The sequence below is a fragment of the Festucalex cinctus genome, chromosome 2, assembly GCF_051991245.1.
Source record: "Festucalex cinctus isolate MCC-2025b chromosome 2, RoL_Fcin_1.0, whole genome shotgun sequence".
NCBI lineage: Eukaryota > Metazoa > Chordata > Actinopteri > Syngnathiformes > Syngnathidae > Festucalex > Festucalex cinctus.
Window position 1 is genome coordinate 15,009,873 of NC_135412.1, and position 16,961 is coordinate 15,026,833.

Here is a 16,961-nt window from a genome sequence, read left to right on the forward strand (position 1 = left end):
CTGATGAAGTATACTGTAAAGCAAATGCACAATTTCCAAGTTTTTTTAATTTTTTTATTATATCATTTTGTCACTTTTTTTCACTACTCATATACAGTATTTCTATTTGTAACATTGCACATAATCTTCATCAGCAGTTTTGGACAGAACAGACAGCTTTGTTAGCTTGGTCAGGTCACAGGTAAATAATAAATAATTCATAAATAATATAAAAATCTTTCTCACATGGTCACATAGAAAGTTTTACAGATTGAATACAACAATTCAACATGACAGTTCCAACGTTGTATTTGTACAAATAGATATTTTTTCACATACTTTAAGATATACTACTGCACTTTTGGCCAACAGACATGAAAGCGATGAGTTTTCTTCTTCCCTTCAAACCTGGGGCAGAAAACTTTGAAACAGTTTTGGGATGACTTTGACCAAGTTGGTCACATGATGCAATTGAATCCCCTCTTAAATTCCAAATATTCCTCGTGGGTCACCCCTCCTCCCCACTATGACAATATTCACGTTTATGAGGCCAACAGACTGCACATTTGCACCGCGGAGAAAAAGATTGCGTGAGACAAACACAAAGTCAGGCTAGACTTTCTAAGAGCACCTTCCACTGATCTTTTTGGACCCTAGAGAGAAATAATCTTTTTGGACATGAGTTGCACACTGACTCTTGTCAGGCTCATCAGCATGAGACGGATGCAAACTGCTGCCTGCCATTTTGCTTCACATTTTAGGACTAGTCTAAGGAACATGTGGTTTAATATTTGCTCACAGTTTGAGCCCTGACCTCTCAGCAAACGTGTGCGCCCTTCACCTTTCACCCACTGACCTTGACGGGCAAACATTATATATATATTTTTTATTTTATTTGTATTTTTTACACCCAGGAGTCGGGGGATCCGGTGAATTTGTTGGCCCTGTTTGAAGGCCTCCGTGTGGTGGAGTAGAAGTCCACATAGTTGGTGTTGCTTTTGAATTGGAGCGGCTGACTGACGTAGCCATCGGGGGAGGACGGGGTCAGGTGGACCGGGTCGTCCGGGTACTGCTCCACTCCGTAATCTTGCGGGGACGACAGGTACAGTCTGTTGTAGTTCTTCCTTTCTGGTTCATCGTAGAATGGCTCCGGGTGCTGGGGGGAGAAAGCAGTCATCAATTTTATTTATAGTGTCGCAAATCTTAACGCACTTTAGACGTTGAGCAAGTCAACAACCACATTCCTCATACAGAAAAGACAAGGGAGACAGAAGATGGAGAGACTTTAAAACTTGATATCGTAAAAATAAAAAAAAATAAAAAACAAAACAGTATTTTACTGGTAGCAATGTAATTTTCTACAGTAGGCTACTGCATATGTGACTTACAGTAATGTAAATTTATATACATTTAATTACTGTATTTTATATTATTGATTACAGTATTTTACTGATCACTGCTTCCAGTTAAATACTGTAATTTATGACACAGTAAAATACTGTAATTTGTTTTTAAATATCTGTATTTTGACAGTACTGTATGTTGACTATTATTCTGAATTTATATTTAATAAATATTAAATAATAATTATAATGAAGAAGAACAACTATTTTTTATGAAAAATTTGAAAATAAAAGTCAATAATTACGATTTGTTATTTTAAATGTGTGTATCACACTATTCTTGATTACGGTATTTTACTGGATCACTGCTTCCAGTAAAATACTGTAATTTGTTTTTTAATATCTGTATTTTGACTACTGTATGTTGACTATTATTCTTAATTTAGTTTTAGTAAACTAATATTATTAAATAATATATAACAACAACAACAATAATAATAATAATAATAATAATAATAACAATAAAGATTTGCTATTTTTTTTATAAAAATAAAAATAAAAGTTCATTCAAAATAAAAGTTAATAATTTACAATTTTTTTTATTTATTTATTTTTTTTAAAAAAAAATTTAACCCTCCATTACATTTTTGGACCGATTCAAACCATTCCAACTTCAAACTGTTCGGCTTACATTTAATAAATAAAAATAACTTCTGAGCAAATTATTTTAAATGTGTGTATCAACCTATTATTGATTATAGTATTTTACTGGATCACTGCTTCCAGTAAAAGACTGTAATTTATGACCACAATATCTGTGTTTTGACGAAAAATTGACTTATTCTTAATTTATTGTTTGTATTATAATAATAATAATAATAATAATAATAATCAGAATAATCAGAATATTTAATTCATAATTTCAAAATAAAAGTCAATTATGTTTGATTTTTTTTTTTTTTTTTTTTAAACCCTCCAATTACATTTTTGGAGCGATTCAAACCGTTCTAACTTTGAACTGTACAGCTTACATTGAATAAATAAAAATAACTGCTGACAAATTTGTTATTTCAGATGTGCGTATCAAACTGGTAGCCTTTCGCACTAATTGGTAGCCAAGAAGTATCTCTCAGATTAAAAAAAAGTTGGTTACCCCTGCTGCAGGTAAACTTTCTTACCTGGGCCCTTCTTAGCTCATCTCCAGACTGTGAGCTGTATGTGCCAATGAAATAAGCCGTTTTGGTCTCAGACCCTGAAAAAATCACAAATACAAAACTTGATATGACCTCTGATGAAACCACAGAGTGCTTTGCAATAACAAAACACAAACGGGAAAATCGGTTGCAGTCCTCAAATGTCCACCAACCTGTGTACTGATGTTTGTGTAAACTGTTATCTCCGTAGTACGTGTCGAGTTGCATAGATGACTGCGCTCTCGGGTAGTTTGAGCTGTGCCTCCTGATCCCGAGCATCGCTGGCGAGGATGTAGCGCTCCCACCTGAGGAGTTATATCTTTTACCTAACTGAAGCGATTCTCTTCAGAGAGACGTGCTTCTCTCACCGGATTGTATGACGGGGGACATGTGGATGGGGCTGGTGGGAAGCGTCGGCTGCGAGCGGTAGCGGTCTCGCTCCAAAGTGGAGACCGGCGTGACGAAATGAGTGTAGTTCCATCCGTCCTGCAGAAACAGGTCACACCAAAAGAGTGGAAGTCAATTTCCAGCTTGAACCTTCATGTCTTTCAAGTTGAAGCAACCAAGCAAGCCATCCTGCTCTAACCTTAATTTATATTAAGAAAAAAAAATGTGACGTTCAATGTAAAACTTGATGAAATGGAGAAATCTCACGTTGATATCATCTGATGACACATTGTTTTGCACTCAAGTCTGACCTGTTTGTAGAGACTCCTCAGCTCTCTGTACTGCCACAGTGTGTTCAACACTTGAGCAGCTGCCTTCATAACCTTCATTGAGTACCTGCAACAGGATGGCACAAAATATTCATTTGTTTGTTTGACTTCAGAGCAGCATGCTAAATAAAGCACTCCTGGTGTATCGGACCCTTTGCCTCGCCCTCTGCTGATGTCCACCAGCTTCTCGATGCCGCCGCTGTCCGCCAGAGCTTTGGCGTTCTCCATGTTGCGGCTGGTGACCTCGTGCAGGGTGCAGCAGACGGACGCCACCGTGTCATCTGACAGCACTGAAGGATTTCCACCGGGCAGCCGGTTGATCAGATCCCGCATGGCGTATTTTCCTGAAACAGGAAATTGTGGTGTTGCTTTTACCCGTTTATTCGGGATGTAACGATTCACTCAAGCCCGATTCGATTGAATTTTCAGTTCCGAGGAACACGTTCTCAGCTTTGTACAGCGAGACAGTGTGAAGATTGAAGCTCCAGAAGCTTTGTTGACAATTTGTGTTCTTCCTTTTTAAATAGATGACTGTTTAACAAATGTAACAATGAGTCCCTCTACTGCACTAATAAAGACATGTTACAGGCCAAGCCTGGCCCTTTAAAGAGTTGTGCTGTGGGGGATGGAGTGTTGCAGTGCGGCACAGGGGGGCGGTGTTGTTTCAGAAAGGGAATGGGGGCTGTGGAGTTTGCTCTGAGCGCAATGTATGTTGGTAGAAAAAGCTAGTTTGTGCGGAAAAAAGAATCTGCCTGTTCAGTCTCTGTACCATGATTGTTAAGAGGTCATTGGATGGGGGAAGAGGATTTAACAGTCACCACGTCAACAAACGTATTTCACCGCAGATGATATATATATATATATATATATATATATATATATATATATATACAGTATATAAATCAGGGGAGTCCAAACTACGGCCCGGGGGCCATTTGCGGCCCGCCGTCCATTTTTTAGTGGCCCGTGACATATGCTAAAAAGTGGCATTTGACTCAGTTCAAATAAAATAAAAACAAACATGTTTGGAGATCGTCAAAGTAAGAAGGGAAGGTGTAGAAAAGCACAGGAGCTATTGAAGGTTATTTTAGTTAACTAAAACTAATTCATTAACGAAATAAACCAAAAAACAAAGATGCTTTTTAAAAAAAAGAAAACTAACTGAAACTACATTTTAGGTTTACAAAACTAACTAAAATAAAACTATAATTATAGCAAACATGTCCTTTGTTTTAGTCTTTGGTAATTAATTTAATGCATGAGCCTTTGGGGATGATTTTAAATGTGACTTTTATTAGATTTATTTTTATATAAACTGGAATAATGACATCGCGCCCATGGTGTTTTTTAAATGTTGCGCACGAGTAATACACATAAAAATAAAAATAAAAAAACCTAAAACTAATACTGAAACTAAACAAAAACTAAGCATTTATTAAAGAACTGTCTAAAACTAATAAAAAACTAACAGAACCACCCTGAAAAATAATGAAAACTAACTAAATAAAAAAAAAAAAAACTCAAAACAAAATAAAAACAAAAATGAAAAATTCCAAAACGATAATAACCCGACTGCCATATTACAAATAAATTGGTTTATATACTGTAGCATTTTTCTAAAGATGCAAAAGCACAAATAAATTATTTGTACAATTTTTAGAACGAAACACAATTTCTCTTCATAACATTATGTGGCCCTTGCGTCCTTCTGATTTTCTGGATGTGGCCCTCAAATGAAAAAGTTTGGACACCCCTGGGTTTTCTCTGTATCGTTACGTACCTATTCAGCATGTCGCACCTTGTCAGAAACAGTTTGCAAACCCTGGCGTCAATGATGTTCGCTAATCCTACTTACCGGTAGTTAAAGTGGCTACCTTTTGAGATTAAAACCTTACAAGTACAAGACGTGCCAGGTTACCATTAGGGTAAAGCAAACAACACATCAAGAGCTGTTGTGAGTTCATAGCAGGTGTAAGAATGATCAATAATCAGAAAATAGATAAAAAATAAATAAATAAAAATTGCTTTGCGTGTACCTATAAGCTCCTTGTTGCGTCCGTCGAGCGCCATGTTGCGGAGGGCGGTGGCGACGGAGCAGACGACGCGGTCGTTGTCCATCCTCAGCAGCTCCACCAGGATGGGCAAACCTTTCTCCTTGCGCACCGCTGCTCGGATGTAGGCCGAGAACTGGACGTACGCAATAAGGACAGAGGGAATTACTCGCGCGTCTTTTTCCGGTTCCAATCGTGAACTATAATGTAATTGCACTTGATGTCAGGATGATTTAGTTGCCATATTATATGATTGGGAGACCTTCCAGTTTCCTGCCGACAGATTTTGCAGCGAGCCGGCGGCCCCCTCCAGTGTGGCCGCATTTGAGCTCTCCGCCAGCAAGTTGAGATACGGCCGGACCACCATCGGATGCCACAACAGCTCGGCACCCCGCAGAGCCTGAGAAAAGCCCGGAATGGGCCCGACGCCGTCCCACTGCTCAGAACACACGCACAAGAAAAGGCTTTGTCGAGAAACTTGCGACAACCCATTATCTCTTTGTTTTTGTTTTTGCCAACGTACTTTTTCATCTGGCCAGTCGCTTCTCTTCCTACCGCGCCTCCTCTTCCCCCAGCAGATGTAGTCTAACTCTTTGGCCGTGGAGGAGAATCCCAAGAGGGTGTCCAGCTCCTGGTTGCCGAGGAGACGAGAGGACGGCATTTCTACCTCCAGCCGGTAGGAGAGATTCCTCAGCGTGCACACGCTGTTCTCCACAATCTGAGAAACGTTAATCAGACAAGTTTTATGTTTGTGAACATTAGGTGCCAGAATCCTTGCAGGTGCGAGGTCAGATATACCCAAAAGGTTTTATTTATTTTCTTGATTTCCTTTTAAAGGCGCTGTCTGCCAGTTTCACTCTGGAAAAGGCACTTTTTAAATACAGGATTTAAACAATCAAACTACTTCTCAATTTACAGATCAGGGCTTGTCTTCATTTCTGTTGGTGAGTTTGTCTTAAACCCGCAGCCAGTATTTTACCATTTTGTGTTTGTTTTGTAAACAGCGGGACGTTTCTGTGGGAAGACAGTATTTACAACCCTCCAGCCAATCGCAGAGCGGGGAGGTGGCGTGTCGCAAACGGGGCCTGGCAAACGTGTCAGCTGCGTGACGTCACTCCCGCGGCAATTTGAAAGCATGCACGGATTTTTTTCTTTTTTTTTTCACTTACTCACAGAAGTTTACGTGTGCGAATGAGTGAGTGAAGAAAAAAAAATCCGTGCGTGCTTTCAAATTGCCGCGGGAGTGACGTCACGCAGCTGACACGTTTGCCAGGCCCCGTTTGCGACACGCCACCTCCCCGCTCTGCGATTGGCTGGAGGGTTGTAAATACTGTCTTCCCACAGAAACGTCCCGCTGTTTACAAAACAAACACAAAATGGCAAAATACAGGCTGGGGAGGTGGGGGTTTAGGATGAAATCACCACCAAAGATGAACAAAAACATAGATGTGTAGACTGAGAGAAAGTTAAAGTGTGTATATCCTGTATTTAAAAAGTGCATTCTCCTGAGTGAATCCGGCAGACAGCCCCTTTAAAAAGGAAAAAAAAAAAGATCTCTTATGGAGGATAATTGCCGTTGTAAATAGTGAAGATGGCAGGTTACATCATGGTGACGCAGGTTTAGTTGAAGGCTTTCATTTATTTTGAGCTTTCCGTGGAGTCGATGCAATTGAGCGTGCGATGTGCGTTTGCATCACCTTGCTGTCATAGTCGGAGGTATTGACGCAGGCTTTCAGGATGTGAAGCAGTGAGTCTATCAGACCCTCACAGCACCGTAGCTGACCTCTCGCCTCCTCCCCTGCCGAGCTCAAGTTCCTGACACACGCGCGCACACGCACGCACAATTTAAAAAGACGTCAGAGGCGACAGCTTTACAGCAGCTCCATTACTTTTTCCCATATGTGTATTTTTCCACCCTTTTGGCTGTTTGTTTATATATAATAATAATAATACCAATAATAATTATAACTAATTATGTAGTACATTTAAAAACATTGTTTACGCCATTTGACACGACAATAGCATGCATGAAACAAAACATGACCTAATCACAAGTATATAACAGTTTATTTCTGTACATTTTATTCAATGTATTTTTTAAAAACTTCTGTACATTATTGCAATACCTGTATTACCCCTCCAGGGATCTTTGAAGGGATACTTGACTCATTGAGACATTTTCAATATTAAAAAAGTTTTTTTTGTTTTTTTTTTCATTTTTCAAAAAAGAAATGACTGCGATTAGCTGGCAACCAGTTCAGGGTGTACCCCGCCTACTGCCCGAAGCCACCTGAGATAGGCTCCAGCACTCCCGCGACCGTTGCGAGGAATAAGAGGTTAAGAAAATGGATGGATGAAAAAAGAAATGAAAGGGGACAGAAAGAAGTGAGAATTGATATCTGCCCTTGATCAATAAATAAATAAATAATCAACACAAAATAAGTAAGTAGTCAAGATGCTTTCATGGTAACAATTAAACAAAATGATTCAACATAATGACCTTGTGCTATATATATATATATATATATATATATATATATATATATATATATATATATATATATATATATATATATATATATATATATATATATATATATATATATATATATATATATATATATATATATGTATATATATATATATATATATATATATATATACACATATATATATATATGATTGTTCTTGTGAACTTTGAGGGGGCGGGCTGCAATGGCCACAGCTGATTGGTCAAATTCGGGGCATTGTTTTTACATCAGCTGGACTCAATCAAACTCATTTGAACTAATTACCGAGAACACTGTGGAAACAAATCATAAACTCTCAAGAACTCCCTTTACCCAGAACTCAAAGATCCTGGGCTTGTTGGTGGAAAAACGTCTCTTGAGTTGAAATAAATCATTCTTTTTGTTTTATTCTGTATTTAGGTTTTGAAAAAAAAAATCTATTTTGTTCAGAATTAATTTAACAGCTTTATTATTTTTCCATGTATAATTAGTACATTTAAAAACACATTTTTCACCTGTGCTGAGGAAGTACTATAGGTAATGACCAGTCACGGCTCACCTGATAGATCCATGATTGGTTGTTACATGTTTCCAGAGAACGGGTGAGGTGGGAAATTAGTTTTTAAATGTATTAATTGTTCATTAAAAATGTTGAAGTTATCACATTAATTATAGACAAAATATGATCTTCCCTTCTGTTGCAAATGGCTCAGTGAGTCAAGTATCTCAACTTTGATCATGCCATGAGATGCAATGAGCGACTTCCCCCACAAGGGGGCTTCAAAACTGCCTGGAAACAGTAAAAGAAGGGGAGCATGTCCTCCAATAAGCAACATTCAGCCACTGCAAACATCAAGTTGACATGACCATGAGACCGCAGTGCTGCAGTACACGGCTCCCACAATGCATTAGCATCAAGGCACTGCTTGACTTCTTTTACATTTGGCTGTTACGTGATTCCAACAGTTAACACTCAGGCCTTGCTCAGCTTGTTCCTGCCCATGGACACACTGTAATCAACCCTTCAAATTCTAGTTTGATTGTTTAATGTGCATATTCTAAAACACACAGGTTGTGAATCACTGGTCTGGACGTATAGAGCGTGTGTGCGTCTCACCTCAGACAGCCGGTGGTGTTTCGCAGCAGTAGGGAGGATTGGAACTTGATCTTGTGTTGATCGCGGTGTGACAGGCTGCTCCAGCCCGAGTGGGGGATGACCACCGTGTTGGTTAGTGTTGTCAGGGCGTCGCGAATGATGGTCATCTTCACCGCGTCGCAGGAGGAGAGGTTCCACAGCACCCCTGTGCAAGTCAAAGTCACTTTTATTCAGACAGCGCCAATTCAAAGCAAGTTATTTCAAGACGCTACAAAGATTTTTCTCCATAGTCAAGGCCCCCGAAAAAAAGGCAAAAGATTCTTCATACAGATTGAGAAGAAGACATCCCAATTAAAAGCAACGTAGTCCTGTAATGGCGGAATGCGCTGTCCAGTTGTCCCTCGTTCATTAAGGCTGTTAGCCTGTTTATTCCAAAACCCCCCATCATAGACGAATGTCCACAAAATTACGACCATATACTGCATTTTTTTCATTTATTGTTAAAGCAATGGTGTCCAAACTACAGCCCAGGGGGCCATTTGTGGCCCGCCGTCCATTTTTCAGTGGCCCGCGACATATGCTAAAAATGGCATTTGACTCAGTTCAAATAAAATAAAAACCAAAACGTTTTCTAGATGGTCAAATTAAGAAGGGAGGGTGTCGAAAAACACAGGTGCTATTAAAGGTTATTTTAGTTAACTAAAACTAACGAAATAACTAAAACTAAAATTCAAAAAACAATTTCGTTAACAAAATAAAAAAAAACTAAAATGCTTTTTAACTCATTCACTGCCTTTGACAAGTATACTTGTCAATTGTATTTTTTAGAGCGGTGCTAAATGGGGGCGAATCTGAGCATGCTCCACTGTAAATATCAAACTTGGAAACAACTTTACTGATGCCCAACCACCGGTAGATGACATCATTGCCCCATTTTATAGGAAATAAACACAGTTTCAGAGTCCATGGGAGAAATGGCTGTATTTTGGCAAACCTACATTTTTCTGCTGTCAATTATAAAAGAACGGGACGGGACAAAAAGTAGGGAGTCTATTCTGTTATTTGGTAGATTCGGTTTATATATAATTATTGAATGTAATATCACGTGAGTATTGGAAATGTAAAAATTTTCTATAATGACTGGCAGTGAATGAGTTAAAAACGAAAACTAACTGAAATTACATTTTATGTTTACAAAACTAACTAATACTATAATTATTGCAAAAATGTCCTTTGTTTTAGTCTTTGGTGTGATTTTTTTTATTAGATTTATTTTTATATCAACTGGAATAATGATGTTTGAAAGTATGTCATACAGAAGTGACGTCATCCAGCAGCAGCCAATAGAAAAGCACCTTCAGATGACGTCACTCCCACTGTATTTTTTTTAATATTGTGCACAAGTAATACACATTTAAAAATAATAATAATAAATAAATAATAATAAATAATAACAAAACTAATACTGAAATTAACTAAAACTAAGCATTTATTAAAGAACTAAAACTAATAAAAACAGAACCACCATGAAAACTAATAAAAAGTAACTAAAAAAATTCCAAAACTATAACAACCCTACTGCCATATTACAAATAAAATGGTTTATATACTGTAGCATTTTTCTAAATATGTAAAAGCACAAATAAATTATTTGGACAATTTTCAGGACTAAACACAATTTCTCTTCATAAAATTATGTGGCCCTTGCGTCCTTTTGATTTTCTGAATGTGGCCCTCAAATGAAAAAGTTTGGACACCCCTGTTTTAAAGCTTTGTGCACAACACCCAAACAACACATGCACGTGGCTCCACGTGTCATTTTTTTGTCCACTAGGGGGTGCCATATTCACATTCTACTACCTGTGACTTTGACTGTGTATGAATGTGCATATTACTCCCCCATAGAGTGCACTACTAAGGGGTCACGCCATTTTGTATAGGTGTCCGAATGTCCAAAAGAAAAAGAAAAATATTGACATTGTTGTACAACAGTTGTATAAGCCAGCTAGCTCTGATTTGCACTTTATTGTATCGCACTTATAACTACGTACGTCAAAGTACGGCAAAGTGAGAACATGGAAACTACACGCAGAACTTCCTGCGCAGAACTGCCTGTACCTGGATCCTAATCTATAAACCTTGGTCAGATCAGGCTATGGCCAGTGATTGTGGGTGATTTTCTACGTTGTCTGAAAACATCGCTGAGGAATTTTTCCTGTGTTTTGAAATAGTGCTGAGAATCACTTGGAGAGTGAGAGCCATCTGGTGTCTTCTGGTATTAAACAGTATGTGCGGCGTGGCTGCAGAGCTGTCACTAGCATCCTGTTTCGACAGCGCTTTATCTTGCATCTATCCTGATATGCACTCAGTCAAAACACAGCAGGCACTCTCGCCACCCACAAAACAGCTGATACACACATTGAGGCACTGCCAGTCTGGACACTGGACCGCTCCTCACCCAGTCTACATCACAGATTTTTTTTTTTTCTTCTTTTTTTTTTACAGGGCAAGGAAAGAATCTGTTCTGAGAAATTGGATTACCAGCTGCATAGAAACATAACAGTTACATTTTAAAAATCACAATTTAGATGAATAGAAATAATGTGGAAAAAAACATGGGGGCATGTTCACACCTCAGAAGACCCTCTCGGGTAATATTTGAAGAACTGGCAGTGATAGAAGCTTTAAAAAATCTTATAGAAAATCTTATCCTCACCTCTATGTGCCGAACTGTGAGTATAAAATGGTGAAATTGGGTACCGCTATGCAAATGCAGGCATTATTGTATTGTACAATTACTTTCTCCATTTTATTTCAGGCATTATTTGGACAGACGTTAGGCCATCAGCATTTGACAGCTTTCCCTTGTGGTTCGTTCGCCATTTACCATTTAAACAGTGTTGCGAAATTTCCGCCTGTCGAGATTTTTTTTTTCTGTCCCCGACTGCAGTTCAGCGTTAGTTTGAGAAGCTTTTTGGTCGTCACACTATTCCAACAAGACTTTAATTTGTTTCTGGAAAAAGGATCACTTCTTGACAAACCAAGCATCACAAGGTCTGCTACGACCGCCACTGATGATAACACAAAACTCCTAAAGGAGACATTCTAGATAGGTCACACGCTTCCAAAATATTGTAATGATAAAGCCATTGACGGTCCACACGTACCCGTCACCAGCTCGCGAACTTCATTGTCCGTTGTCTTCCTGAGGAGGCGCAACAGCGCAGGCACGCCGCCGCAGTTCCTCAGCGCCACCTTGTTGTTGTCTGTGGCTTTCCCGTACACAAGGTTCCTCAAAGCGCCACAGGCGCTCTTCTGCACTTCAGCTGCCTTGTTGTCCAGCAGATCCACCAGGTGCTGGATCCCTCCTAAGTGGGACACCTGTGGAAAGACCAAGGACCACTTAAGAAGCGGATCGCACGCGTCCTTTGATGAAGTGGGTTGAGGAGGCATTCACTGATGTGAGATGATGTGATGTGACAGCATTGCACATGCAAGTCAGAAGTAAAGTTTCAATTATGCCACGGTGGGCATTGGGTAAATTAAACACATGACTTAGCTTGAGAAGCATTGAACTGGCAAGTGGGCATGTTTTTCATATGCAACTCTTTACTTTCTTGTGCATTTTCGGATTATGTCTCTCAAACGCCAGCTGAATCAACTGAGCCTTTCATTTGATGGAGCATTGTGCGTCTGTGGTCTGAATTCTGAAAACACATTTCGCAGAGTGGAATGAATTCTTGCACTTTGTTGTGAAGGAGCCAAATGTTTGGCCAAGTTAGAAAGCAGCTCACTTGACATATGCTGTTTTTCTTACTTTTACTTTGTTTTGATTCTTGTTTTTTCTTTATCCAACTTTGTGGCCAAAACAACCAAGTTTACCTCAAGATTTGAAAATATATAAAGGCACAAAAATGAAACAGTGGAATGGGATGGGCGCAGCTGGCCGCGAATGCCTCCCCATGATACCGATAATGAATATTCACACATTTTGCACTCAATTTCTGCACTTTGTTTAGTTAGTTCACTTTGTCTTTTCAATTAAATGAATAACCGACACAAAGCTTAGTTATTGTTTGATCAGCTATCGGTTAGCTGAAGTTACTATGAAGTTAGCTTAGCTTACCTGTCTGCTTGATAGTGAATGAAAAAGTTAGCTGTCAGTTGACATGTCTTTTTGCTTTTTCAAGATTTGATCAAAAGCAATCTTTGAATGTGTAATGATATTTGGAGCTCCCTCAATGATATTTGCTGTGGCCTCTTCTCTCCGCATCACACTTCTTTCAAAGACAAAACAAATGCTTCACTAGTGGCAAGTCAGGTGGTTTGCGGCTAGGGTGACCAGATTTTCACAATTAAAAACCAGGACAATACAATTCTGCAGAAAATCAAATATACAATCAATTATCACCAGGAACTATTTACAGCAAATGTAATAGCTAATCAATCTGGTGGTTGTATTATCACTTTAGCTAATGCTAAATCCTCTCTTGGTCAACAGTTCAACAGCTGTAAACAAGCCAATGCACTCATCACTATCCAACCGCTGGCTTTGCCTTATATCTCGTGCTGGTCCCACATCTAAACATTAGAAACATGCTGCCAGAAAAGCCTTAGACACGGAAAAAGGAAGTACCGGTAGATCTCATAAACAACCAAGTCAAAGTCAAGTGGATTATTTCCCAAGTTTTACCCAAGCAAGTCCTAAAATTTCAATCAACTTGAGTCTGATTTGAGTCATGTGCTTCAATTCCTCCACTATTGGTACGCTAATTAGAACCTGTCAGAAGGCATAACCCGAATTTTAAATGCTTGCCAATGCAGATACGACATTCTTAGGGCTCAAAATACAGATGTCGCAACTGTCTAGTTCCGTCTTCAATCATGTCTGCAGACATCTCTGTGTCTATGAGAAGTGATCTGTTCCCAGATGGCAACAAAGGACACATCAGACATCATCATACAAAAAAAAAATAAAACCTACCAAATGAAGTGCCCCATCACAAAAGACTATTGCGCTGCAGTTATTTATTGCACAGGAATGAGATTAAAGAGAAGAGTATCAGAGCTTAGAAGCGCTTGGCGCCAATGTTTTCTAAATTTTAGTTGGAGCAGATGGTGCTTTGGCTCAGTGAGGATGCCAGCATCTCACAAAAGTAAAAATCTGAAACCGAGAATGTACTTTTGGGATGATAGATTAGCATGTCATGATGCACGTGACATTCCATCTGCAGATTTGAACTATGAATTTAAATTCCAAACTTGTACCTCTAAAGGAATATCACAGAAAAATGCAAGAGCCGCTCTCACAGTCTAATTTATTAAGCATGCAAATAATAATGCAGCTAAAAGAGATCCAATAGCATGTAAAATTTAACCTCACCTCAACTTTGACCCTGTTGTCTCCAAAACACAGGTGCTGCAGATAAGCGGCGGCATTGGCCTGCACGGACGGGAAATGATGCTGCAGCATGTGGATGACCTCTGGCAGCTCGGGGTCTCGCCACGCAAACTCCCTTGCCAGGAAAAAAAAAGAGCAAAAATGATTAACTGAGTTCCTCTTTATCTTCACTCCACACCTGTTAAATTAAGTCTTTTTGTTAATACGGCGGTACTATGAATAATGAGTTTAATTTGTTCTGTGACCAAGCTCAGAACAAATTTAATTTTATTGTCATTGTGCTGTACATGTCACAACTACAGAGCAGAACAAAATTAATTTTAGTTTAATCTTGCCTGAGGAACACACTTTTTACAGTATGTAATGAAACCTGTAAAACTGTAACCACTTATGTTTTGTTTTTTTTTCTTGTGCACCTGGGGTCTTTATGGAGGCTCTCAATGGATGGCGTGCGGGTGACCATCCGCTCCACCAGCTCCGAGTGCTGATGCGAGTAGACGGGCTCGCCGGGGACCCTGAAGGAGTCGACGTACACAGCCGCATTGTTGAGCCCGTAGCTGCTTCTTTGGTATGGCAGAGTGCTGCAATGGCTTGTGGTCCGGCGGAGGGTCCCGACACCTGGAGGAAATGAAAGGAGGATATTCCAGATGCTGTTATGTTCTGGGGTTGGATCCCAAACACGCAGACACAAATAAGACTTTAACTCGCATAACATCGAGAGGCGTAGAACAATCTTGACTAGACGAGAAACAACGAGAATGTATCAAGAATCACGAGACGCTAAGCTAACTTGGGCCGTGGAGTTGCACTGAGGAACAGAGGTAATAATCCGACAAAAACACACCCTCCTCAGACAGGCTTATATAGACAGCGAATCGATCTGACATGGAATTATCTGATTGGCTATTGACCAGATATGGAGATTAAAGATTCCTGACATCACATGGCTTCTGACATCACATCGCGTCTTACCAGTTGAAACTAGATGCTGGTTACATCAGTTCAAAACAGACACTTGACTTCACCGTCATGACCCTAACATAACCCTTACATGACCCTAGTCATGACAGTAAACATAACCCTTACATGACCCTAGTCACGACACTAAGCTTAACCCTTGCATGACCCTAGTCATGACAGATGTAAAAGAAAGGTGAGTTTTAGTTCTCGAGATTCAAAAGTCTCATGAGAGCAGCTCACTAAAAGTCACAAAAAGAACAATCAAGTCATCCGACATTGTTCTTGAAACAAGCATGTGGCTAAAAAAGAAGCTTCCATGTTACAAGCCTAATTAAGTTCTTACTTTTGGGACAATGACTCTTGTGTGTGTAAACCAGAATTACCCTCTTCACTCTTTTCTGGGGGGTGTTCTTAATTACGCATGATAATATAAATCAGTTCAAAGTCTTCAAAGAAGAATTAAGCAGCATTTATGCAGTCTGGTTTGCGTCAGCACAGCTGTTTTTTTTTTTTTTTTAATGTCAGACTCCCTTCAGCATTTCTGCAAGTGTTAGCTGTTTAGCTCTTGTTAGCACAAGAGTTGTGTACAAAAGGTACACAACAAACTCTTGTTGATAGTGACATTTTCTTTAAAAACACACTCATAATTTTGTTCCTCATCTCTTTCAGATCCTCCCATCATATATAATGATGTCACAGTTTGACATTAGAACGCAAGAATTCTGTTTTTTAAATCTGAACAATTCGCACTGCAGTACCTGCGCCTGTCCCGTAGAGGGAGCCCTGCAGTTCCTGGGAGGGGCTGTGATACAAGGGGCTGTGGAAGGTGTGGTCATCGAAAACTGGTGTCATGTGAGAATCTGGAGACAACGCTGCCCTCAGCTCCGGGTCAATTTGGCCTGATTGACCAGCGTAGGAGCTGTGAAGGCCTTTTGAGGACACACAAGGACATACAGTACACGTTTAGCGTATATAGCACATAGCCTATAAGCAGGAAGTCATACAAACATTGTTTACCCAAAGTTGTCTGTGAAAAAAAATATTAGAAAGTCCCGGAAGGGCAAACACCAAATGAGCCCATGGCGTTGACCAACTAATTCTTTGCGGCTAAATTTCAACTGTCTAGTACTCCCTGTACTGAACAGAGAAGCCAATTCTTGATTTATTTATTTATTTATTTTGCTGTTGACCAGTGATTATTATTAAGTGCTCTATAAATAGCGATGACTTTTGATGTCACAAATAAATGTTTTCAGTCTAGCGCAAAAATAAAGCAAATGGCCACACTGTTCTTTTTGGAGAGTGAGTGTAGGCCTACTTCTTTTCTGTATATTTTTTTTAACATGTGCTTCAGAGAGCAATGTGAAAATATTGTTTTTTTGGCAGCTCACCATCTTGTTACCTAATCTATTGTACCAGCAATAACATTTTAAGTACAGAATGTGCATCCATCTATTGCTCATCTTCTATCTGTAATCTGGGATTATGCTGGATGTCATAGGTAACTGGGAATAAGGATTTCAGTGACATGTTAGGCCACTTAAAACCACTCAGCTGGAGGACAGGAGGCATTTCATCTTAGTTCACTGCCTCTCAAACACACGCACGGACATCTTTCTTCTCGTTTCGCATGCTTAAGCACAACAAATGCGTACAAAGGGTGCAAGAGTGCATATGTGCTCAAGTCGTCACTCAGAGGCACGCAGTGAAAA

The 16,961-nt window shown here is 39.4% G+C and overlaps 1 protein-coding gene across 4 annotated transcripts in view; it reads right to left on the reverse strand.

The window, feature by feature from the left end:
* Nucleotides 1-57: 57 nt before the first annotated feature.
* The window catches only part of LOC144013838 (plakophilin-4-like), a 31,749-nt gene continuing 14,845 nt past the window's right edge, over nucleotides 58-16,961 (reverse strand). For all 4 annotated transcript variants that reach the window (XM_077513102.1, XM_077513103.1, XM_077513101.1 and 1 more), the window contains 15 exons: nucleotides 16,008-16,178; nucleotides 14,706-14,907; nucleotides 14,272-14,404; nucleotides 12,056-12,269; nucleotides 8,910-9,093; nucleotides 6,980-7,097; nucleotides 5,806-6,000; nucleotides 5,545-5,718; nucleotides 5,268-5,418; nucleotides 3,383-3,575; nucleotides 3,214-3,298; nucleotides 2,884-3,001; nucleotides 2,689-2,820; nucleotides 2,501-2,574; nucleotides 58-1,135 (listed from right to left, as the gene is read on the reverse strand). In XM_077513102.1, the coding sequence (XP_077369228.1) occupies nucleotides 884-1,135; nucleotides 2,501-2,574; nucleotides 2,689-2,820; nucleotides 2,884-3,001; nucleotides 3,214-3,298; nucleotides 3,383-3,575; nucleotides 5,268-5,418; nucleotides 5,545-5,718; nucleotides 5,806-6,000; nucleotides 6,980-7,097; nucleotides 8,910-9,093; nucleotides 12,056-12,269; nucleotides 14,272-14,404; nucleotides 14,706-14,907; nucleotides 16,008-16,178 (2,396 nt within the window). In that variant the 3' untranslated portion in view covers nucleotides 58-883. The remainder of the gene's footprint in view (nucleotides 1,136-2,500; nucleotides 2,575-2,688; nucleotides 2,821-2,883; nucleotides 3,002-3,213; nucleotides 3,299-3,382; nucleotides 3,576-5,267; nucleotides 5,419-5,544; nucleotides 5,719-5,805; nucleotides 6,001-6,979; nucleotides 7,098-8,909; nucleotides 9,094-12,055; nucleotides 12,270-14,271; nucleotides 14,405-14,705; nucleotides 14,908-16,007; nucleotides 16,179-16,961) is intronic.